At 44.5% G+C, this 25,055-nt stretch overlaps 1 protein-coding gene and 1 long non-coding RNA gene across 2 annotated transcripts; one reads left to right on the top strand and one right to left on the bottom strand.

Moving 5' to 3' along the window:
- Nucleotides 1-3,668: 3,668 nt before the first annotated feature.
- Nucleotides 3,669-21,124, bottom strand: LOC138916552 (uncharacterized). The gene is made up of 3 exons (XR_011423799.1): nucleotides 20,835-21,124; nucleotides 15,372-15,531; nucleotides 3,669-4,496 (listed from the first exon to the last, which is right to left on the bottom strand). It is a non-coding gene; the product is annotated as an uncharacterized lncRNA (long non-coding RNA).
- Nucleotides 19,823-23,931, top strand: C12H11orf91 (chromosome 12 C11orf91 homolog). The gene is made up of 2 exons (XM_023653833.2): nucleotides 19,823-20,416; nucleotides 21,641-23,931. The coding sequence occupies exons 1-2, from the start codon at nucleotides 19,927-19,929 to the stop codon at nucleotides 21,724-21,726; spliced, it is 576 nt and encodes a 191-aa protein (XP_023509601.1). The 5' UTR covers nucleotides 19,823-19,926; the 3' UTR covers nucleotides 21,727-23,931.
- Nucleotides 23,932-25,055: the final 1,124 nt, after the last annotated feature.

Consider the following 25,055-nt stretch of genomic DNA (forward strand, 5'->3'; position numbering starts at 1 on the left):
TTTTAGTGGAATGGTAGGATAGCTCAGCTTTGTAACAAACAGTTAAAGACTGAGCTCTTATATGTTACGTGTAACTGGCAGTATTAAGTGTACTTAATTTAAATGTTACCGGTGGGAAGACTCTGCCTGTGTGCATGTGTGATGTACGAATGCCATGGGAAGAGCCTTTGGGGTTGCAGTCTGAGACCTCCAAATGCCCACATGAACAGCAGCTGGTCTGCAGGGATGTTTGACCTGCTGACATCCAGCTTGCTGCCTCCCAGCTAACTGGGCACAGACTGTGTAAAATACATTTGCAAGGGCTATTAGCATGATCACAAGTGTTGAGGCTTTCAGAAGCTCTACCAGTTTCCTAAAAAGTGACTCACCTTTTCAGGAGAGTAGAATTTTGCCTTTTTATTGTGGGTGTTGGTAAATAATCCTCAAGATCTGGTTGACTTAATGACATTTGTATTCTTATAATGTCAGCTGTATTTAATGGCATAGCCTGACTTTTGCAGATGAAAGTGGAATTTCTTGATTAACATTACTGTAAAACCCCTTGCTCATGCAATCTCTTAGACAAACTGGGATGAATGATGCCTTTTTGAAAATAAAATCTAATCAAATGAATGTGTGTGGTTATTGACCATAAGGATAACAGCATATGCAGCATGCCAATGGTAGCAACGAAGGAAGACGTCTTGGTCCAGACCAGTTTCCTCTGTGGATGCTATTACTTGAACATAGACAAATAGAGGCTTCCTCATCAAACCTAGCATTACCTGGTGCTCTGTGTTCCCTGTTGGTTCAATGTTTTTCCTTAAATGATCTTTAAGTTCCAAGACAAAATCCTAGGTGTGACCCTGTCCTCAATAGGACTTTCTCTGCCCGAGGAAGTATTGACAATGTCCACAGTCGCTGGCAGAGCAAAGCAGTGCATTTCATATTGGGCTTTTTAGTTCGAAGGAACAAGAGCCAATTTTGACTCACTTAAACAGAAAACAAATTTTGAGGAACTTTGATAGGGGAATTCAACCAGACTACAAAATGCCAGGTCTCAGGCAGTTCCAGAAGTCTCTGTCAAGATTCAGATTCCAAGGTGAGACTGTCTGACTGCCATCTTGGGTCCTGTGCCACTTTTGGGCCAGAGTACATTGAGAAAGGGGTCATTCTCTAAAGCAGAATCTGGGTGCTGCTAAATGGGGAGATGGGGAGAGGGCTGCTAGGAGTTGAAATCAGCAAGAGTCATATAAATGACCTTAAGCTTCAAGGTTTCTTTCTGCACAAAGTTTCTATGACTCATGCTGTAGACTGTGGGTTGGGTTTCTGGACCCAAAGGTGATACTGCAAAGGCCAGATGAGTGGAGAGTCAGCAGCCTTCATGTGACTTTACAGGAAATTTCATATTGGGTTCAGTATTGGGAGGTGGTAACCCCATTGGATCTTCTCTTTTCGGGGATGAGCTATGGATGCAAGGTACCCCCAGTGGGTGGGTCAGTGGAACTCATAATTTGATTGTCCCACTTAGTCTTGGAAGTACTGAGCTTCAAGCTATGAGTATATTCCCCTGTGTCCTTGCAGTCAGCTCCGTGACTCAACATCAGGCAGTGTGTATCCTGATAAAATACAAGCCTGGCCAGCACACATGTTTTGGACTCTGAGCCTCCTGAGAGTGTGCGCCATGCTTTATATGTCTGGATCTTCAGAGGTGGAGTGAGTTATCCTGCACATCATAAGTCCCTTGTCAGTGTTCAAAGACTACTAGCTCACATTGATTTTGTTGCTGGCAAACAGACCTGAACCGGTGTTAGCAGTTCTCTCTAAAGATTCTAGATATGCTAAGAAGGCACAGAGGCAGTACAGACCTGACATTCACTGGATTGAGGGGTTCCTTCTGGTGAGAGATTCCACGCTCTGATTTTACATGTATTTTCATCAGTAGTATCATCATCTCACTTTGCTTAAGAGGAAACTACATTTGGAGAAGTTAGCTTAACTGCCCACGGTCACCAAGGAAATATATTGGCAAGTCCAGGATTCACACTCAACTCCCCAAGTGGGCCCCTCGGCCGCCGCCCATTTTGCACACTCCTTTGCACACTCCTTTGATGTACTTCCATCTGACTTTGGAAGGAAGCCCGGAATGAGACTCAGGTGATTTTTGGTTTGAAGAAAGTGATTCCTACCTTTTCTTAGAACACAAGAAGGACAGTAGTTTTTTACTGGACAGTTAGGTTACCCAACAGTGTGAGCTTCACAGAACCTAGCCTTTCTGGAAACAGGAAATAATTTCAGAACACTGCGTTTGCCACAGTCTGTTTCCAAAAGCCCACTGCTTCCCGTAAATACTTTATTTCAGAAGAGTAGCAGTTAAGTGCGTGGATTTTGTAGTTGGGAACCTGGGTTCAGATCCTGTCTCCCCCACTAACTGACTAGGTCTCTGGACAAGTTTTTTGAAGCTCTTTGAGCTCTGGCTTCTGCGTCTACCTCAAAGAACTGTGAGGCTCGAGGTCACGCATTTGTGAAGTTTGGCAGGTAGGACGTGGGCACAAGTCCAGGGTGGTTACAGCTACAGGGGTCTAAGACTCTACAGTGACCCACATAGCTTTGGGTGAAACCCAATGGCTTCAACATAAGTAGAAACTGACCAGAGATCTTTCTAAATTACTTATAGGATTATTCACCATAAAATTTTTATTTATCTAAACTAAAGCTTCCTCTTTATACCCACTTATATTATTTAGGAGTAAGATAAATGATCACAAGACTTAACTTCTGGTGGGTGAGGATGTTCTCCTTTTCCCGGCGGCTATGGAGGCCTAGAGCCTCTGGGAGGGGAGAGGGACAGTATACACCCTGCAGAGGGCAAGTGCCTTGAACTGGAAACTCAAGGTTTCGATACTGTGCAGTGGAAAGCTGCTTTTCTGTGATCAGTTTCCCTTGGGTTGCTGCGCTTCCCATCCTGGCTGTTATTGGCTATATGCAAGTCAACAAACCCCAGTATGTCGATCCCATGTGCAATCAATGCTCATGGTGGCTCATCTAACCCCACTCAATCTGGCTGTGGTGTTTGCAGATTGTACATCAGGCAGCCTAGAGTGTCAATACTGATAAGATGTGGTGGTCTTTACTGGAACGTAAGCAGCTGTCATGTGTTGGTGTGATACAGTGCTGTGGCCAGAGCTAGAACTTAGCATTATAATTCATAAACTCTGTTAGTGTAGAAAAAATAGAACCTGGCACTAGATTCTTCCACAGAGAGTTTAGTGGTCACAACTTGAGGGCTTACTGTGTGCCTGCACTATCGTAAGTACTATCTATGTACAAGTTCACTTCACCTTTGCCAGTAACAGTGAATGGTATTGTCTATACCCAAACCCATCAGAGTGTCTTCAAATTCCAGTCCAGGCCCATTTCACCGACCAGGACAGGCAGCCCAGGCAGCTCTGCCCTGGGATCCGGTAAGGTCTGTCCACGCCACAGATGCTTCTGACCCTTCCCATTGCTTGAACTAGTTTGAGAAAGTTTCCATTCTTTGCAACCAAACGTCCCTGACCAAGGTAACTACTAGTGTAAAGGACTAACTGACAATTGCTAACTAAACCACCCTTCTTAGGAGCTATAAGCAGCAGTTAAAAAACACTGAGGACTGGAATGGAAATAATGAATACATGATGCGAATACAGTAGCTTTGAGATTTTTTTTTTATTTAGGTTTACAATAAAATCTAACCACATCAGACCTTTACTTTAAATGCGTACATTTGCAGCATAGTTGTAAAGGTCCTTTTTCATGCTTCTGTCACTGACTGGCTCTGAGGCCTCGAGCATACGACCTCATCACTCTGGGCCTCAACGTCATCATCAGTTGTAACAAGGGTACCTACCGGAAGGGACATTTGACTTGTAGCCAGTCGGCATCTGTTCCCCCTCCCTTCTGGTAACAGAACCGTAATTTCCTTTTGGGGAACTACTTCTGCCCTTTAAGTACAGTCTTGGTGTGCCTGTTAATAAAGGCGACCTGCCCTCCTCTAGCCAAAAAGTGAGCATGTTTTCTCCTGGAATTTAAGTCTTGAACGGAGTTAGGCAAGGACTGAAAAAAATTTTTTGGTTGAAGCTGTGAGTGTCTCAGGAAGGCTACAAGTAACAACTCATCTTTGAGTAGCTAAATCAGACAGAGTTCAGTTTTCTCACATAAACAATCTGGAAGTCAGCAGCTGCTGGCATTGGTTCAGCTGTTCAACAATGTCTGGGCTGGTTTATTCATGATATTCACAGTCTTTCCCTCATGATCACAAAATGACTGCAGAAGTTCCAGTGTTGCATCCAGGTTCAAGGCGGGAAGAGGAGATGAAGGGAAAGCTTCAGTTGTTTCTGTCCCTCTTATAAGGAAAGTAAAATCTTTCCCAGAAAGCTCCCTTTGATCTTCTGGTCATATCTTCCAGCTGGAACTGTGTCTCATGGCCTCCCCAGCTGAAAGGGAGACTGGCAAAGCTCGGATTTAGTTTTTCTGGCCTATAGGGGACGGCAGCAAGGGAAAAAAGTTAAAAATAGTAATTGAGAATAGCAAGCCGAAGGCATCTGCCACCCCAGTGGCCACACTGAAGAGGCTATTGATTCCTTTCCATTACCTGGATCCCGAAAGTTGTCCTGGTCTCTGCACCTTCTAACCCTAATTCTTAAGCTTTCAATCCAGAAGCTATTGCATAGCCCTCTGTATAAATGCTCAGTATCAGCCTCTGTTGCTTGTGAACAGAAAATTCTGACAGACCGATCCTAAGTGTGACTGTCAGGACAATATGAGAACACACTATAGTAAGGGGGCACTCGTTGGCAGCCACCCTTATTTCGCCCAAGGCGGCACCGCTAGCTGGTGCTGGCTGATGGGACTGGACTCGGCTCTCTCATCCTCCGAGGCCCTGCACTCTCCATTCCACTAAGCCGCCTCTCCGGCTGCAGTTTATTAAAAATGGACCCACTCTGCAGGTGCACAGGAGCACATCCACCACGGGAAACAGAAGTCAGTGCAGGCCTGCGGTGGCTCAGAAACTCTGAAACAGTGGGTGTTGTGAAGGGATGTGGGAACGCCTGGGCCCCCAGGGCAGACTAACACAATGGTTAATTCAGAGGAGTAACAAAGAAAAGACTGTTCCGTGCTTCCCCAAAGTAGCCAGACCCTTGAATTGTGGGACAAACAACATCCAGTTAGGGCTGGCCCCCTGCCATGAGGAGGATGGGAGACCAGAAGCCACAAAGGTGGCCTTGCCCTGAGAGGCTGTGGGAGGGAGGAGTGATGAGGGAGCAGTGGAGAGGGCCTGCCTGCCTGCAACGCCAGCTTAGCGCTAAGAGCCCAGGACCTCAGGCGAGTTTCTGAACCTCGTATGTCTCAGTGCCCTCATCTGGAAAATGGGGATAATAGCACCCACTGCTTGGGGTTGTTAGAAAAATGGAATGAATTAAGACGAGTGCCTGGCCCACAGTAGCATCTACTTATGTGTTTACCATCACTGTCCTCAGCAGGACGACAGGTAATCAGCTTCTAGGGTAGAAGAGCTTGCCAAATTGTCTGGAGTGGGTTTGGTTTTCTGGGAGGGACCCTTGCTCCGTTTTCCTCATAAATTCACCAGGGCTTAATGGTGCATTTAAGGAATCCATGTATCAGTGTAGAATAATCATAGCCAAGCTTCACTGAGCACCCACCATGTGCCCCAAGTACTGCTTATCCATGTTTTATCAAATACATCAACCCTGTGAAGTAGATATTGTCTTCATTTTATTGATCGGAAAACTGAGGTTCAGAGAGCTGACATGAGTTTCTCAGAGTCACAAAGAGTCCTGGATTCAAACTCGACACTTGTATTAATCTGTTCAGGCTGCTATAACAAAAATACCATAGATTGTTATTAAACAACATTTATTTCTCCCAGTTGTGAAGACTGGGAGGTCCAAGATGAAGGCTCCAGTACGTTTGGTGTCTGGTGAGAACCTGCTTTCTGGCTGATAGCCACCTTCTCGCTGTGTCCTCACGTGGCAGAAGGGGCGAGGGAGCTCTCTGGGGCCTCTTTCCTAAGGGCACTAATCCTATTCACAGGGGCTCTGTCCTCATGCCGTAATCACCTCCCAAAGGCCCCCACTTCCTAATACCCTCACGTTGCAGGTTAGGATTTCAACGTATGAACTGGTGGATACACAAACTCCATATACACTCCATAACAATTCTGTTGTATTCCAAGCCACAAGCACTACAGGTCCCTAAAAGCCATCTGGAGTCAAGGCAGCCAGGCAGGCAAATCATGACACACCCCTAAGGAGGCTGAGAACCTGGCTAAGATGTGGTCGGCGGCAGTGTGTCTAGACACAGAGCTAAAGGGATGGAGGGGACATGGGGCTCTTGGGGAGCCCCTCCAGAAGAGGCTCTCTGTACCATCTCCAGCAGCCCGATGCCTGAGGGAACCAGGCAAACAGCACCCCAGGTTCTCCCAGGACTTTCTGGCTACAGAGGGCTGTGGCAATGGAAATTATAAACCCAACTGGCGGGAGGCAGCCTAGGTTAAATAGAGAGTTTAAGTCAGAGCATCGGGAGGAACTTCCACCCCACTGTGTCATGTTGCTTAAGATGACACTCCTGGCCCCTCTGTTCCTGAAAGTGGAGGACTGCCCTGATTGGCGAGTTCGAAGAAAGGACAAGAAAGAAGAAGGTCCTTGACCTGCTCTTCACAGTGCCAGTCAAAGCCCTTTCCCTGTAGACAAGGGCTGTGGTCTTCCCACTGGGCCTTGTGCTGAGTGGGTGAGCTCAGTTCGGAAGTGTGATATTAGCAAGCCCAGCTGGCTACCAGACCTAAAGCAACATCCTCCAACTGACTTTCAACCTACAGAAACAGAAACCAGTTTAAGAGGCAAAGCATTTATTTGGGATCAAAGAATTGCAATTCAAGGAGCACAGATTCAGGTAGAAATCCAAACAGTGTCCCGATTACAAGCGAGGGGCTTAGGGTTTCTATGGGAAGAAGGGAGGATGATATGAGTTGTATTAAGGAAGAGTTCATTGTTAATGCTTGAGGTAAGGCTAGGTTTGTACTTCATAGACTGGCTTGAGATTCAGTCATCAGGCAAAAAGCTAGACTTGTACTTCATTGATTGGTTAGCAATCCAGTCATCAACAAAGTCCAGTTCCAACAGTTCTCACAGACAGGATAGTCTTGTCCTTACTGACTTCTTGGAATGTTGGCGGTTTGGTCCAGTTTGGAAAATAAAGAAAATAAGACGTTCAAAGCAATTCCCCTGAAATGGCTGCTCTGGCTCTATTTTAATACGGCTCCAGTCATCTCATCTTTCACATGTTACCCTTTTGATCAAGCTCTTTCTCTGAAACATCACTGACTGAACCCTGAAAGGCATTGCTGATCGACTATCAGAAAGCATTGCTGATCAGTCATCAAAGCATCATTGGTCTCTCATCACCAGAAAGGCTCATTCCTCATTTGTCACGTCCCACATAGGAGGGCAAGTGATTTCCTTAGGAGCCTTAGGCCACATTTGAGCAACAAGAGCTCCAGAGCAGAGGAAATCTCTGCCATCAGGTTCTTTGAGAGGTAAACATCTCCTGCGGTTCCTTGAAGTTTCTCATGTGAAGTTTCACAAGCCCTAGCAATCATTTCAGAGTGCTGAGTGACCACTATCCGAGAGGTGTTTTTATAACATTGAGCTGTGCAGAGGACACAAAATTTTACAACAATGAGAATTCCTATAATAACAAACAAGATGCTACGTACAAATTGGGGAATAGAACTGAACCAGGAGGAAATTCCTGAGGGCTGGAAGCTAAAGAGATCGAAGAAGCACAAGACGTCAGTGGGCACTGCATTTAAACATTTGGCTTGTGCACAAATTCTGTCTAGTTCTGTCCCTACCATGCCAGAGGTGTTCACCAAAGTAAAACGAGGTAGTTACAACAGTTACAAGTGTTACCTCTTAAGTCTCTGGAGATTTGATGGGTTAGGGGGAAAGTTCTAGACACTTAGCACAATGAATTAGGGGACAAACAGTGGACAGATTGGTAATTAAATGTACTAAAGGATTCTCTAGATTCATGCACAGAATGAGGCTTCATGACAAACCCAAAAGTTAGAAAGATTTCCCCCTTTTGTAATAGATTGGGAGATGCAGAAGAAGAGTATTGTCTTTCCAAGAAAGAGAGAGAGAAAATAAGGTCAGAAGCAACAGTGAGTAAAAGGTGTACAGGCCTGGTTCAGTCATCTGGGGAAAGCTATCTGCCGCAGATGTGCCTGCTTCTCTTCCTAGTCAATTTGATTTGGAGGACTCCGGCATTTGTAGAGGACCAGATGTCAGGTGGAGCCTTCTTTAGATGTGAAATGTACCACCAAGGTTCAATGCCTTCTAGTTCTGCAGCAGTGTCAGCTGTCAGGAGCACTTGGTAAGGCCCTTTCCAATGGGGCTCAAGGGCTGTCCTTCTCTGATGATGCTTCCAGACTATCCAGTCAACAGACTCTAGACTGTGACCAACAAGATCCTTTAAATTGGAATCTGGGAAAGCTGCTTTAACCTATAGATGATAGGCTTGAGTATAAGACATTAGAGACTTATAGTAGCTGGTCATACTAGCATAAGACAACAGGGGGTCACCAGAAAGTTGTGTACCAGCAGACACTGACCTGCCAGTGACCATCCCATGTGGAGTCCACGTTTTCCAGAGAGGGTACTGTGAATGGTTGGCAAGACCAAAAGCAATACCTTAGGCCAGGGAGTCCAGTATATAGGTATTTAACAAAACCTCAAAGACAATTAACAGGACTAGAATCCAACATCTATACAGATGCAACATAATTTTTCTCTTCACAATTACTCTCATTTTTTTAACCAAAGATAATCACAGTAAAACTAATTTGTTTATATTTAAAACTTGGCCTGTTTACTTCTATAAATGAAAATAAGAATACTCACTGAGAGTTTCTGAATTCTGGAGGGATCAGGCAGGGAGAAAAAGTAAATGTTTCATCTTTGTTCACAGAGGTATATCTTACTAAATTGTAGATAGTTTAAGACAACATGTTTTAAATCTGGAAAAACAAAACACTAGAGCATCCTTCTCAGTTCGTGTAGTTCTGTGTAATTAATGCTGGTTCTTGGCCTTTTGTTAGCAGTTTTATGAAGCCATCAGTCTCTCCATTAGAATTCTGTAATTTCTTACCCAGTTCAGATTTATGATCTGAAAGTTTACTGGAAACCTGTATTCTAGAGTAAGTGTCAGAGTCCTTTCCACAAATGTCTCTGAAGATGAAACATTTTCACAAAAGCATCAAAACACTTAAGTGGCATGGTTATAGATCTGGTTACAATGCAATTGACAAGGAAATTTGGTTATTTCTGTGACATATAACATTTTAAGATAATAACTAGAATTATAAATGATAATATTATACCAGGACATGTTAGAATTTTTTAAATTTCCAGTAATTTATAAAGCATTTATATTAATAATATTCACCTATACAACATAACCTAGAAAGATTTATCATCATTTATTTGGCAACTCTTCTCATGCAATTTAACATACCAAAGAAGCCTAATTAAGTTAATATTTCCCCTTTTATAAGAAGAGAGAACAAACTCTTTGAGAAGTTCCAGGGATCCACTGGAAATTCTCAGTTACTTTCAGGTCAAAAGAAAGACTTCACGCAGGACACAAAATCAATGTACAAAAATTGGTTGCATTTCTATACACTAACAACAAAGTTGCAGAAAGAGAAATTAAGAATACAATCCAATTTACAATTGCAACAAAAATAATAAAATGCCTAGGAATAAACTTAACCAAAGAGGTGAAAGATCTGTACACTTAAAACTATAAAACATTGTTGAAAGAAATAAAAGAAGACACAAAGAAATGGAAAGATATTTCATGCTCTTGGAATGGAAGAATTAACATCGTTAAAATGTCCATACCTCCTAAAGCAATCTATAGATTCAATGCAATCCCTATCAAAATTCCAACAACATTTTTCTCAAAAATAGAACAAAGAATCCTAAAATTTATATGGAACAAGAAAAGACCCCGAATAGACAAAGGATTCCTGAGAAAAAAGAACAAAGCTGGAGGTATCACACTCCCTGATTTCAAAATATACTACAAACCATAGTAATCAAAACAGCATAGTAGTGGCACAAAAACAGACACACAGATCAATGGAACAGAATCAAGAGCCCAGAAATAAACCCACACACTTATGGACAGCTAATATTTGACAAGGGAGCCAAGAGTGTACGATGGAGAAAGGAAATTCTCTTCAATAAATGGTGTTGGGAAAACTAGACAGCCACATGCAAAAGAATGAAGGCAGACCGTTACCTTACACCATGCACAAAAATCAACACAAAATGGATTAAAGACTTGAATGTAAGACCCAAAACCATGAAACTTCTAGAAGAAAACATAGGCAGTGCCCTCTTTGACATTGGCCTTAGCAGCATATTTTCAAGTACCATGTCTGACCAGGCAAGGGAAAGAAAAGAAAAAATGAACAAATGGGACTACATCAAACTAAAAAGCTTCTGCACAGCAAAGGAAACCATCAACAAAATGAAAGATAACCTAACAATTAGGAGAAGATATTTGCAAACCGTATATCAGATAAGGGGTTAATATCCAAAATATACAAAGAACTCATACAGCTGAACAACAAGAAAACCAACAAGCCAATTAAAAAATGGGCAAAGGACCTGAACAGAGATTTCTCCAAAAAAGATATACGCATGGCCAAAAGGCATATGAAAAGATGCTCAACATCCTTAGCTATCAGGGAAATGTAAGTCAAAACTACAATGAGGTATCACCTCACTCTGGTCAGAATGGCTATAATTAACAAGACAGGAAACTCCAAATGTTGGAGAGGATGTGGAGAGAAGGGAACCCTTGCATACTGCAGGTGGGAGTGCAAACTGGGGCAGCCACTATGGAAAGCAGTATGGAGTATCCTCAGAAAATTAAGAATAGATCTCCCGTATGATCCAGCTATCCCACTGCTGGGTATTTATCCAAAGAACTTGAAAACACAAAGGCATAAAGATACTTTCACCCCTATGTTCATTGCAGCATTATTCTCAATAGCCAAGACTTGGCAGCAACCTAGGTGCCCATCAAGGGACAAATGGATAAAGAAGATGTGGTATTTATACATGATGGATTACTACTCAGCTATAAGAAATGATGAACTCTGGCCATTTGTGGCAACATGGATGGGCTTTGAGGGTATTATGCTGAGTGAAATAAGTCAGAGGGAGAAAGTCAAATACCGTATGATCTCACTCATAAGTAGAAGATAAAAACAACAACAAACAAACACATAGCAACAGAGACTGGATTGGTGGTTACCATAGGGGATGGGGGGAGGGCAAAAGGGGCAATTAGGCTCACATGTGAGGGGATGGACTATAATTAGTTTTTGGGTGGTGAACATGATGTAACCTACACTGAATTCAAAATATCTTATGATGTACATCCAAAAAATAAAAAGAAAGATTTCATTTAGAATTTGAATTTTGGGGAACTTTGTCAAAAATATCAAAAAATTTTAAAACATTTGGTCAAATAGAATCATAGGTCACTGTGAAACAATGCTTAGTTATTCATTTAGCCACAGTGACAACAGAAGATGTTAAAGGCAAACATAGAGAGTTAAATAGTTAAAAAGAAAAAATCACCTTACCTCTCATTAGAGAGACCTCAGCATTTTGAACATAGGAAATTATTTTGCCTAAACCAAATTTCTTCCTTTTAGGTAGACTTACTCAAAAATAAAGATGGGGCTGGCTTTGTGGCCAAGTGGTTAAGTTTGTGCGCTCTGCTGCAGTGGCCCAGGGTTCAGATCCTGGGCGAGGACACGGCACCACTCGTCAGGCCATGTTGAGGTGGCGTCCCACATCCCACAACTAGAGGGACCTGCAACTAAGATATAAAACTATGTATAGGGGGGTTGGGAAGATAAAGCAGAAAAAAAAGAAAGAAGAAGATTGGCAATAGTTGTTAGCACAGGTACCAATCTTTAAAAAAAGAAAGAAAGAAAGAAAGCAAAACCTTTCATAATCTCTTTATCAAGAGCAGACTAAAAGTCCAAGGAAATTATCCTTTCAAGAGAGAGAAAAACAAATTCTAATTTTGCACCAGCTTACTTTTGATATTAAAACTTACTTACTTAATTAACTTCATTTCAATCTTAGCCAACTTTTCTGTGCACAAAACTCTTTTCTCAGGGTTCCTCTTCCACAAACCTTCTATAACTTTCTTTTTTACATCCAGAATTTGTTCTTTCCTCTTCCCCATAACCAGTTTTACTTTAGGACAAATTTACTCTCTTAACAAAACAAACAAAAATATCTCCATTCCTTATACTTTCTTTGCTGAAAACATACATCTTACTTTCCTTGTATACAGAGATGTTTCCCCTATTAATTTTTAGTAGCTTTAATCACATATATTAAATTAGAATTCTTATCCCTTAGAAGGCTTAAATTTTAGCAAAAACTAAGAAGTAAGCAATTATGAGCTGTCTATAAAATGTCTATAGAATGTCTATAGCATTCTATGGATTGGCAGACTTATAAATACTTTCTAGAAATACGGCCTTTCTCATAGAAAATTTCTCAGCATGACACAAAACACATTTAATAATAACCCCAAATATTTTAACTTTCTCTGTAATAAGAAGTCAAAAATAGATGAACCTATGTTTAGTAATTAATGTATAATATTTTATCTTATTTGGAAATAATCTAGATACTCAATAAATTTCAACCACTTAATTTAGCAAAACTCTAAGGTTTCAAGTTACCAAAACATTTCGAAGATATTTTTAAGTACATATACCAGATGTTAAAAAGTTCACCTAAAAACTCTTTAATCTTACTTACATCTCTTTAGTTTACTTGTTCCCAATAATTATGTCAAATATTATATTATGAAGTTTACTAAAACTTCGTGGGTCATTAGACAAAGTCAGGCATCAATTTTTTGCTGCCAAATTTTGTAACAGAGATAACATAAATTTGTTTGGTTCTGATAAAAGTAGATAGAACAAAAGTTTTACATTTAGTGCTTACAATTCTAAAGATAACAAACTTAAATTAGCTTTAATACTGAATATTTTCCTAGATCATGTGATCCTGAAATTCATTTGGGTTAACTTCTATAATATTTAGAAATAATTTATATAAGTGCTTATTTTAAGCCAACTAAACAGAGCTCTTTTAAAAATTATACCATCTAGAGGTAGAGAAATATCATATATATATATAGCACACACATATATAGACACACGTTCATGGATACCCCATAGCTATCATGAATCAAGTACAGTAATACAAAGCTCACCAGTTATGAAAGAATAATTGAATCCAAATTTTGTTTCTGCAGATGGAATAAATTAAGGTTATCTGCTTAGATGGCTAAAGCTTTTTTCTACATTAGTAGAGAAGACGCTTAAGAGGGTAGATTTTGGAAAAGAGGGCTTCTATACAGATTGACTCTTTTTGTTTTTGTTATCTTTAGTCTCAGAAATTGGTGATGGTCTAGATAACAGTTCCCAGGGAGGTTACAAGCTTTTTGAGACAAATAAGGGAGGCTTTGGGGATTGGTGAAAGGGATGGGTGGAATCTGAACTGCCTCTAGAGCCTCATTTCCAGTTTTGCAAAGACCTGTAAGATAAGGACAGTTGCTCTCAATTCCTCAGAAACTGGGTTGTAACTTAAGTGATATCATAGGTTGATCTACCCATCCGACTAAATCATCTCTTATTTACTTCTTTCCTTATGGGTACACAGGTTTATTTTAACTTAGGGAAGAAGGCCGATGAAAAAAGTCCTATCAGGCTCTGAATATCAGCTTCCAAGCTGGCAAAGTTCCTGATCATAAATTACTAAATCCTTTCAAATATCTTGTTAGGTTTCAGCCTGGACAAACAGTAAATATGTCTGACAGTATTAACCCATTATTTTTTTAATTTTAGTTTCCCCTTGACTATTTAAGGGATTATGTAGAAGTTACCAGAAAATCTCTCAGAGTCCCATTACCTCTGGGAGGCCTTCCTAAGGGCCCTCTTTCACAGGTAGATATGAGGGTGTCTGCAAAGCCATCAACTTAACAGACTAGTGTGCAGTCTTTCTTTTGGGTAAATTTTACATCTTGACTTTTCATTAGCTTTTTGCAATGAAACTTTCAATGAGGCTGTTTGGGGATTTTGAAGCCTTTGCCTTTAAGTGCACTTCTTAAATGACCTTATATAATTGTAACGTTCCTTCTAATGCACAATGTAATTCTCCTGAGGCTGGAGGCAGTTTGGTAGAACCCTAGTCGCAAATGGAGTTCAATCCACATTCCTGTCCAGCCATATCTGACTACAAATGGAGTGCAACCTGCATTTCTGTTCAACCATATTTTGGGGCCCCCCACCTGATGGTTACCAAGCCAAGCTCTCAGAACATGAAACAAACTTAGTAAGAGTTTGATGTTCTTTGTAAATATTTACAGCTTCCGAGACCATAGCTTTAAGCAGGTGTGTTGGAAGATGGCACACTTGACTCCTTTGAAATTAAAGATTGCATTTAATTTGTCTGGTGCGTGGTTCTCAAATCTAGTGTGCAAAAAGACAAGTTTGGAAGCTCAATGGAGCCCCAAAGTGGCCACTGTAATTTTAAATCATCTTTAGTATTATTGGTCCACTGGAACAAAAATTTACAAGAGGAAGGACCATGGTTCTTAAACCTAAAACCAGCTGGGGTTCCTGAGGGAGGAACTTCTCAGGGAAACTTTAGGAATGAAGTCCCAGGGTAAAGAAAAGTACGCAACTTAGAATGACAATACGGTTTTTTATATGCGCATTAACAGAGTTAGCTAAGCCTTGGGTCTCTTGGAGCCAAACTAATATGTAGAGGAGTGTGCAGTGGAGTTGGGGATTGTGTGATGTTTTTACAGTGTAACTCCTTGCACAGAAGTTTCCTTAAGGTTGGCAGGTGACCTAGGTGTCCATCCACCCCATTCGGTGACCAACTTATCCTATCATGGGAGGCTTCTTGAGGTAGTGAGCACTCTAATGGCTCTTCAATGCTCAACTCGTGTCCACCAATTTTGTGACTTTCACTTCCAAGCTGTCCCTTAGCAATAGCTTTAGCTTCATGTGCATATCAACCCACAGCAAAGTTTGTCTAAGCAGAAATTTTTACCAAGAGAATCCCTTCCAAAATTCAAAGTACTCGCATATCAACCGAGGGAATCCTCTCCTGCAGCAAAAACACATCAGCACTGCAACCACTGCTTGCTTGAGAGAAACCTGTACTGCAAAGATGAAAGCCACGGCACCAATCCCAAAGAAAGACACTGACCTCAACCAAAGGGAAGGAGGTCCGAACCTGAGAGGTCCCACACTTGGAGGAGTTGTCCATGGAAGCGGCTGAGCACACAATGGGGCTTGTGTTGGTACCGAACTGGTTTCCAGGGGACACCGGTCTTCGAAGTTGAGATCACTTCAGGTCCCCCATCAACCTACAAAAACAGAAACCAGTTTAAGAGGCAAAGCATTTATTTGGGGTCAAAGGATTGCAATTCAGGGAGCACAGATTCGGGTAGAAACCCAAATAGTGTCCCAATTACAAGAGAGGGGCTTAGGGTTTTTATGGGAAAAAAGGTGGATGAGATGAGCTGTATTAAAGAAGAGTTCATAGGTGCTGGATGAGGGGAGGCTGGGTTTGTGCCTCACAGGTTGGCCTGAGGTTTGGTCATGAGGCAAACGGCTAGATTTGTACTTCATTGATTGGTTAGCAATTCAGTCATCAGCAAAGTCCAGTTCCAACAGTTCTTACAGACAGGATAGTCTTGTCCTTACTGACTTCTTAGAATGTTGGCAGTTTGGTCCAGTTTGGAAGATAAAAAAAACAAGACATTCAAGGCAATTCCTCTGAAATGGCTGCTCTGGCTCTATTTTAACAAGGCTCCAGTCGTGTCATCCTTCACATGACCTTTATCAGCAAAGAAGGACTCGTGTGTGTCTCTCTCTCAGTTGCTTCCAAATGCAGGCAGGGAGCAGGGGTGCTGAGAATTGAATCATTCAAGCCCCAAAAGTATGCCACTTAATGGGGAATCTGATTGGAGAGGCAGGTCATACAAGAGCTTTAGAGCCCATGTAGGAAATGTTCCGTTTAAAATGGATGCAAGCCTGCTCTGTCTTTTCATCACCAACTTGAATTTCCCTGACATTTGTTTGCAGAAATTAACTGTAGGGTTTTGCCTTAACCACCATGGTTTGTTATTACCCTGTATGAACTTCATCTCTAGGCTGGGGTTTATCTCAGTGTTTGTTCACTGTGGCACCTGAGTTTTCCTGTGGTTGTTAACGGAAACGACCTCTTTTCTAACCCATCTATAACTTCAAAATTGTGTTATAATTAAGCCATCGAGTATAAAATCTGTTCAGATTATCTTGGTGTTAAGGAAGAAAATCTGTAAGCCTTTTCTCCTTGAATGGATATATACAAGTAAAAACTTGTGATTATACTGCACTGTTTGAAAAACATAACGCAAAATCTCTTTCCCTTCTAAGGATCTTCAACATGTAATAACAAAAACTAACATTTGCTGAGCATCTACTATGGCCAGGTACCCAAACTGTCTCATTTAATCTTGCCAATCCAAGCAAGTACGTACCATTACTATCCCCAGTATACAGATGAAAAACTGAGATTCAGAAAGGTTCACTCACACAGCCAAGTACACAGTGGATCCAGGCCTTGGTCCCAGGTCTGAGTTCCAAATCCTGGCTCTTACTACTGCTATAGTTCTCTAACGGTGGAAACACTTTTCCTTTACTATCTTAGGTTTAGGAGCCGGGCCATGCCAATTAAACTGACAAAAGACAGATTCACAGGAGACAAGATGTATTATGCACGCACCTGGGGCCCCCAGAAAAGAAGTGAAAACCCAAAGAAGTGGTTAGGCTTGAGAGCTTATGAACCATTTTAACAAAGGGTGATAAATTGTGGACAAGTGACAAGACGAAGGAAAAAGGGTTTGAGCTTCTATGGGTTGTAAATTGTGGGAAGGTAAGTATATGGGGGAAACTGACAGAAGATAAGGGTTGTTTAATAAGGTTTGTTATGCAGACTCCAGCAGTGCCACCTCCAGATGAGTCATCTCCTTTTCCTGGTATAGGGGAGGGGAGGCGGGACACCGTCACAAAGAGAAAGTTATGTTACCTTGACAAGGGGAAACGCACGCCCTGCTTTTGGGCAGAAAGGGGAAGGACAGAGTTCCTTCTGTGTCTGCTGTTTCTCCAGTTGCCTTCAACTTAAAACAATCCTTATGCCAAAATGGCCTATTTTCAGTGGTACATTCTGATCCCCTTCGGTTCCCACAACACATAACACCTGCTTTAGCATGTTCTAAACATAGCAATATTTCTAAAGTTCCAAAACATTTGTTCAATCGTATCACATGCCCACATTACAGAACCCTCGGGCTGGGTCCTTGCCCTCCAGGAACACACAACTAAGTGTGAGAAGAAAAATCTTCCCAGCTTCAGACAAGCCCCTTAGTGGGGATAGCTGCCCCTACACTTGGAAAGAGTTTATAAGTCCACAAGTGCTTCACACACACCGTCTGTCTTCTGTCTGATCATCACAACCATATGAGGTAGCCTGGTTCTCTTATCTCTATTTTACAAAAAACCATCTTACAGGTCAAGCAACTTGCCCAAAGATATCCAGCTTGGACATCTGACTCCGCTTTCTGCTACACACACACACATACACATGTGCACACACACACCCCTATACACAGTAGTCTCCCCTTATCCATGGTTTCACTTTCAGCAGTTTCAGTTACCCACAGTCAACCACAGACCAAAAATATTAAATGGAAAATTCCAGAAATAATTCATCAGTTTTAAATTACACCCCATTCTGAGTAGTATGATGAAATCTCTAGCTGTCTTGCTCGGTCCTGCCCAGGACGTGAGTCATTCCTTTGTCCAGCGTATCCATGATGTACACGCTACCCATCCATTAGTCACTTAGTAGCCCTCTTGATTACCAGATGAACTGTCACACTTTCACAGTGATCATGTTCAAGCAACCCTTATTTTACTTAATAATGGCCCCAAGCGGAAGAGTAGTGATGCTGACAATTCAGATATGCCAAAGAGAAGCCGTAAAGCACTTCCTTTAAGTGAAAAGGTGAAAGTCCTTGAGAGAATAATAAAAGAAAATAGTCACACACTGAGGTTGCTAAGATCTACAGTAACCTTTATTACAGTATATTGTTATCTCTTACTGTGCCTAATTTATAAATTGAACTTTATCATAGGTATGCATATAAAAGAAAAAGCATAGTGTATGGTTTGGTACTGTCTGTGGTTTCAGGCATCCACTGGGGGTCTTGGAACTTATCCCCCTAACATAACAGGGGGCTACTGTATAGGACAGGTAGATAGCCATATATAGATAGCATTTGCTAGCGAAGCTGGTCCTGACTCAGATCTTGACTGGCCAATAACGTAAACTGGCCCCCACCTATCTTTGTTCATTCCGTCAACCTCAAAAATAAACAGCCAGGTATTTTACCAGTGAAATGGGTAGCCAAAGGATTACAATTTGGGATATGCAAGCTTTGCATGCTTTGGCAGACCATAGGCAAATCCAATAATCAAAGAAGAAGGTTATTTTATGGGGAAAAGGAGGAAATTCAGAAGGGTTGTTTCGAAGGAAAGTCCATTGGAGAAAAGCAAGGTTCACAGTGGTGATGGTTTCCCATTGGCTGAGTTGCTGGGGTAGTCAATTTCTATCTGAGATGCAACATACATTTCTTCCTGTAATCAAGGATCCTTCCCTGTAGACTTCTTTCTGTTGGGGTCTTTAATTGACTGTCTTTCCTATAATTGACCTTGAGTGGTACTGTGTGGGAGCTCCCCCTGAAATGAGGTTTCCTTTACTAATTTTCACGATTACACCAATGATCATTAGGTGAGGTCTTTCCAAGGAAATTTACCTCCCCTCACTCTAGGACTAACACAGACTACTCATGTAAACTTGCTGGGCATATCCCTGGGACAGTACGTCCTCACTCAGAGAACAGGTGAGCTACTTAAAGTGGGTTCAGCAGTTTCCTTTTGATGGTTGGTTTTCTTGCCTATTAGCTCCTGCTAATGAATGTGTTTGTAAGAGAACCAAACTGCATTTCACGGAAGATAGTCTGCTTCAGATCTATTACAAACCAATGCCAGCGTCCTTTTTTCCAGAATCTTCCACATCACTGGGAAATTTGGCAGAAGCATGGGTTGGCTCTAACTTCCGTTCCCAATCAACCCTCTTCTCTTTTACCTGCCTCCCATTGTAGAGGATGAAAAGTCAGACACTCATTTCTCTAGACTTCTTTGCAGCGAGGGGTGACAAGGGAAGTCTGCTGGGGCAGGGGACAGGTTTGTAGGAATTACTTTTTTTCTCTCCATAAAAAGAGAGGCAGACTGAAGGAAGTTTTCTCCTGCGGTTCTGGCCAGGTCCCTGCTTCCTGCTTTTGGATGAGGTTATGATGAGATGTAAGAGCTGGAGCCAGGCTGGTAGAACCCAGGGGCAGTGGGAGGAGTCAAGGGCGGGACCAGCTCGGAGGCTAGAGGACCAGGGTGAGGTGAGGATGCTGCCGTCGAAGGGGCGGGGCGATCGCCTGGCGGAGCAGGAACCCAGGGCTCGTGCCCCCACCCCCGCCGCGGGCCTTTCACTCCAGGGGCGGGGCCCGCCGGCCTTTAGAACCCGCGCGCTCGGGCGGGGCCGGCCGAAGGGTGGGGCGCGCTCCCTCGGGGCGGGGCGGGTGGAACCTCGGCACCCCGGCGACTGCGCGGTGGGCGCGGGCTCCCGGCGCGGGGTTCCTCCCACGCAGCCTCCCATTCAAAAGATGCCGAAGGGGCGGCGCGGCAGCCAGAGCCCCACGATGAGCCAGCGGCCGGCCCCGCCCCTCTACTTCCCGTCCCTCTACGACCGCGGCGTCTCTTCGTCCCCGCTCAGCGACTTCAACATCTGGAAGAAGCTCTTCGTGCCGCTGAAGGCGGGCGGGGCACCAGCGGGCGGGGCGGCGGGGGGTCGGGCCCTGCCCCAGGCGGCCCCGGCCTCAGTGCCCCCGCCGCCGCCCGGCCTGGGCCCCCGCAGCGAGCGCCCCTGCCCCCCGCCCTGGCCCTCCGGCCTGGCCTCCATCCCCTACGAGCCTCTGCGCTTCTTCTACTCGCCGCCGCCGGGGCCCGAGGTGGCTGCCTCTGCTCTGGCCCCAGGCCCCACGACCCCCGGGCTGGCTTCTGCCTCCCACCCCGAGGAGCTGTGTGAGCTGGAGATCCGGATTAAGGAGCTGGAGCTGCTCACCATCACTGGGGACGGTTTCGACTCCCAGCGCTGTGCGTGACCTTGCTGAGCACCCCCTGCCCTCTGCAGCCCACCCTCAGCCTGCCTTGGCTCCCTCCTTGGCCCCATGCCCCTCTTATCCCCTCCCCACAGTGTGGCCTCTGGCTCAGAGTCTAGCCCCTGGAAGTCCCAGATCCCAAGTGGATCCCCCCAGAACTCAGACTTCCCCATCCTGGATCTCAGCAACTCCTTCCTGCACAATAAATCCGAATCACGGACTGTTTGGTCCCACCATCCATGCTCCCTCCGTCCTCAGCCCTTTGGGTAATCTGGACTCAGCCTCCAAACCTGGAACTCCATCCACCACAACCCCATCCTGAACATGCCCCCTTCCTGCACAGCACTGCTCCCAACCGTGGGGCCTCCCACCAGACAGCCCCTATCACTGAAGGCCCGAGGCTTAGTGCTTACCTTAGACTGGGTCCTCCACGAAAGGAGGTGGAAGCAGGTCAGGATCAACCGGAGTGTCTAGGAGGAGGTGGGACTTGTGCAAGACCCAGGAGGCCCCAGGATGCTCGGTGAGGGGCTTGGGTCCCTCCACTCCTCAGCGCTGGAAGGTAGCCTCCCGGTGACCCCGGCTCTGCCCTGAGAGCCCTCTCACCAGGGTCCTGGCCTCTGCAGTCTTGGAACCTGGACCAGGGCAGATCAAGTGTGCTGATGTAGGCAGGATTCTTCTGGGATGCAAGCCGACTGACTCCTCCCTGTTGGAGAGTGAAATTGTTAGATCTGATTCTGCTCGCAGAAGGACCTATTGAACTGAAGAATGTTCAGTAGCCATAAGCTGTTCCGCAGACTTTGTCTTTGTTCTGGCTAAGGTCAGCAATTGACCACTGGAGGCAGATGGTTCTGGAAAGACCATCCCCGCTAGTGTATAAAACAGGTTAAATTGACCCCCCTGCAGCACAGGGAAGGAGAGCGACCTAAACGCTTAGGTCCATGGTCCATGGGAATGGTCCCCAGTTCCGGTACCCTCTAATGTCCCCTTCCTCACAGCCATGGGAAGAAAACAAACCCTAGAAAACGCAGACTTTTCTAAGTCCTGGATTTCTATTCTCCACTTAAATGCGTTTTGGCTTTAGGGTTTTTTGCCCATCTTGGATCATCATGGGTCTGGGGCTCATGCAGGGAGCACACAATTGCTTCCCAAAGCTTGCTTTGGAGGTGTTAGAAAAGGCCCTTATCTCTACCACAGCTAAGTTTGTTTTGCTCTCCTGCAGATAAATTCTTGAAGGCGCTGAAAGATGAGAAGTTACAAGGACTGAAGACCAGGCAGCCTGCAAAGAAGCCGGCCTCTCTCTCCTGAGGAGCTGCCCCCCAGAGCCTGGGCAGCCACCTCCTTCAGTGTTAGTGCTTAGACAATGTGTCCCGGTTGTTGTCATTTCAAAGATGGTTATTTTCTGTTCTGAGTTTACTGCTGTTCTCCTTGCTCCCAGCATGGACTCCACATACAATGCCCACTTGAGTGTGAGGCTCCTGGAACCTGTCCTCTGTGTGCCACTGCTGGGGGGCTCTCTTCTGGGATCTGGAAGCTGCTACCCAGCTGGCATTCAGGGGCTCCAAAGACGAGGGGAGGGGACCCGAACACTGCCAAGTCAGGAGAGAATTGGGAATAACCAAGGGCAATATATATTTGGTTCTGTTTCCTGCTCAGAGAGGCACTTTGAGGCCTGGAACAATGGGTTGGTTTGTTTTCAAACACCTTTAGTCCCTGAAAGTGTTTTATTTTTTTAATGGTTTTGGACTACAAAACTCTTTTGATAATCTGATCAAAGCCATGGTCCTTCCTGGAAATTTATATATTCAGGAAATTTTTATTGACACTTTCGTAGGCTCGTGGGATTGGGAATGGAGGAGACACAGAAAATAAATAGTATAAATAAGTAAATCATAATATGATATCCTAGAAGCTGAGATGCTAAGGGGAAAATAAAAAGCGGATGGTGAGGCTGGTCAGGAGGGTCGGAGGAAAGCAGAGTGGCGTTTCAAATAGGGTTTCTTGAAGAGGTAACATTTAACCAAGGTTTGAAGGAGGTTGACTATGTTAGTTACGTGGCACACTGGGGGAATGTTCCAGGCAGAAGGGCCAGTGCACAGGCTGAAGGTGGGAGCATCTTAGGGTGTTTGAGGGTCAGCAAAGAGCCCAGCTGGCTGGAGCAGGAGGAGTGGGGGGAGAGGGGTAGGGATGAGTACAGAGAGGGCCATCCGGTGGGGCCTTGAAGCCACAGGAAGGGCTCCGGGCTGTTCTCCGAGAGGGTGGGGAGCAGTTGGTTAGAGGGCCTTCAGAATCTGCTTGTGCTGCTGGGTTGAGAATAGACTAAGGAAGGAAGCAGGGAAAGCAGTTGGGAGGCTGTCATAATTAATAATCCAGCTGAGCAAGAAGCCACAGCACAGCTGCCGCTCCTTGCCAGGTGAGAGGCAACTATGGGGCACCCGCCCCTATGATCACAACCCCGCTGCCCGGTGCTGGCTCTGTGGCAAGGAGGAGGAGCCAGAGCACAGTGACACAAGCACTCAAAGGATCTCAGGAAACAAATCTTCAATCAAGTATGACATTCTGATGCTTGGCGTCTAAACTTCCTCGTGCCCTCACTCTGCCAGCAGCAAGTGTAGAGCATAGCCAAAGAATTTGTGAAGTTTGGGCTTCTTGCAAAGCAGAATGAAAAGGAGTGACCAGCGATCAGGTGTCTTAGAAGCCAAGTGAAGAAGGTGCTCAGCTCTGACAAGTTGTGCTGATGGGCCAAGGAAGATGAGCCTGAGAATTCACTCTTGGGCTCAGCGCCATGGGTTTAGTGGTGGTGATCTTGTCAGAAGCACTTTGGATTGAGTGATGGAGTTAATGCCTGATGGAGTAGCTTTAAGAGAATGAGAGGAGATGAACTGGAGAAAGTGGGTGCAGATGACTCTTCAGAGGAGTTTAGCTGTCAGGGAGAGCAGAGAACTAGAGCAGCAGACTTGAGAGAAGAGTTTATTAAGATGGGAGAAACGATGGCATGTTTGTCATCTGATGGGGAATGACCCAGTAGAGGGAGAAAAAGTGATGATGTAGAAGAGAAACAAGCAATTGCTGGAATGGTGTCCTTCAGTGGCTGAGAGGGGTGAGATCTAGTTTACAGTAGAGGGATTGGCTTTAGATGGGAGCAGAGATGGTTCATCCGTAATAACAGAAGGTAACATCTGTGTTGTGAGGGTGCAGGTGCTGCTACTTGGGTAAATGGCGTGGTGGGCGCCCTGGAAGTTGCATACACATGCCCAGAAGTTTGTGCTGCCACCTCCAGCTTGAGGACACAAATGCGCATGCTTGCAAGGCCCACTGGAGACCCTGGAAGTGAGAGCAGGGAGGAAGTGAGTGCAGGAACCAGGTGGAGAATGGCAAGCTGCACAGCTCATGCCTGACCACAAGGGCAGCTGATACCCAGTTCCAGTTGCTTGTTGCCCACGCGGGAGTATGACCACAGTGTCATGTGAGAGCTCCTATATGCTTGCCCAATAAAATAATGGCTGAACAGTCCTCTAGAGTTTGCAGTCTCTGCTCTTCCCATAGGCGTCCTCCCACCCTGGGCAGGGACTCCAGGTCCGTCTCCTCTTCCCAGGAAGAAGCCAGATTCCTGTTGTCCTAGGTTGGTTGTTACTAAAGAAGTTCCCTTGTTCTCCCAGAAAGCTTCAGGCTAGCAAGGCCAGCAAGGGGGCTGGAGAATTTTAATAAGAATAACTGAGAATAAGCCAGGCATCTCCTGGCTCAGAGTCCAGATGGAGACAGAGATATCAGTGGGGGCCTGTTTCTTATTCCCTCCCCAGAGTCCTCCCCAGAGCCTGCACTCCCCCCACCCGTCCATGCTCATAAAATTGGACACCTGTGAAGTGCACATGGTGTGCTGGGCACAGAGGGAGGCAGTGGACATGAACAATCTCCTTTAATTCTCACACCACCTTCTGAAACAGATACTACTCTTAGCATGGTTTACAAACGAGGGAACAGAAGCTCCAAGAGGTGAAGTGACTTACCCACAGTCACAGGGCTAGGGAACAGCAGAGCCAGAGCTGGAACTGGCACCTCTCACGGTGCTCCTGCACTCTTCTGCTGGTGAGGCACAGATATGGGGGAAGCCCTAGGAGAGCCATCAAAAGCAACATCTGGCTCAACACTGGTCTGGCACAATTTGGGAGTTGACTGGGTCATTTTCCACAACCTCTCAAGTGAGAGTGAGATTGACAGTATTATGGTACTACAGCCAAGGTCCCAGGCGTGCCCACCTCCAGCCCTGTCACCTGTCCCATCATCCATGGCTTTGGTCACATGTCCTAGTATCAGGAGAGTGGGGGAGGTGGGTCATGTGATTGTCAGCCCCTCTAGAACAAAATGGAGTGGAAGAGGCTGTTCCCCAAAGAAAAGGATGCTTGGCAGATGAAAACAAGAGGGGTCCTGATGGAGAGAACACCATATGCAAGGAATAATGGATAAACATAGGGCATACTGGGGCTGGTTGGAGTCGCTCATGAGCCAATTGTTAGATTCTCAGGAATTTTGTAAACTGGTTGTTAAATACAGCCATTACTAAAAATTAAACTATGTCAACTTACAGTTAAATTATATTTAAAACTAAGGTAATCAGTACTCAAACTCCACCATTCCTA

The sequence above is a fragment of the Equus caballus genome, chromosome 12, assembly GCF_041296265.1.
Source record: "Equus caballus isolate H_3958 breed thoroughbred chromosome 12, TB-T2T, whole genome shotgun sequence".
NCBI classification, from domain to species: Eukaryota; Metazoa; Chordata; class Mammalia; order Perissodactyla; family Equidae; genus Equus; species Equus caballus.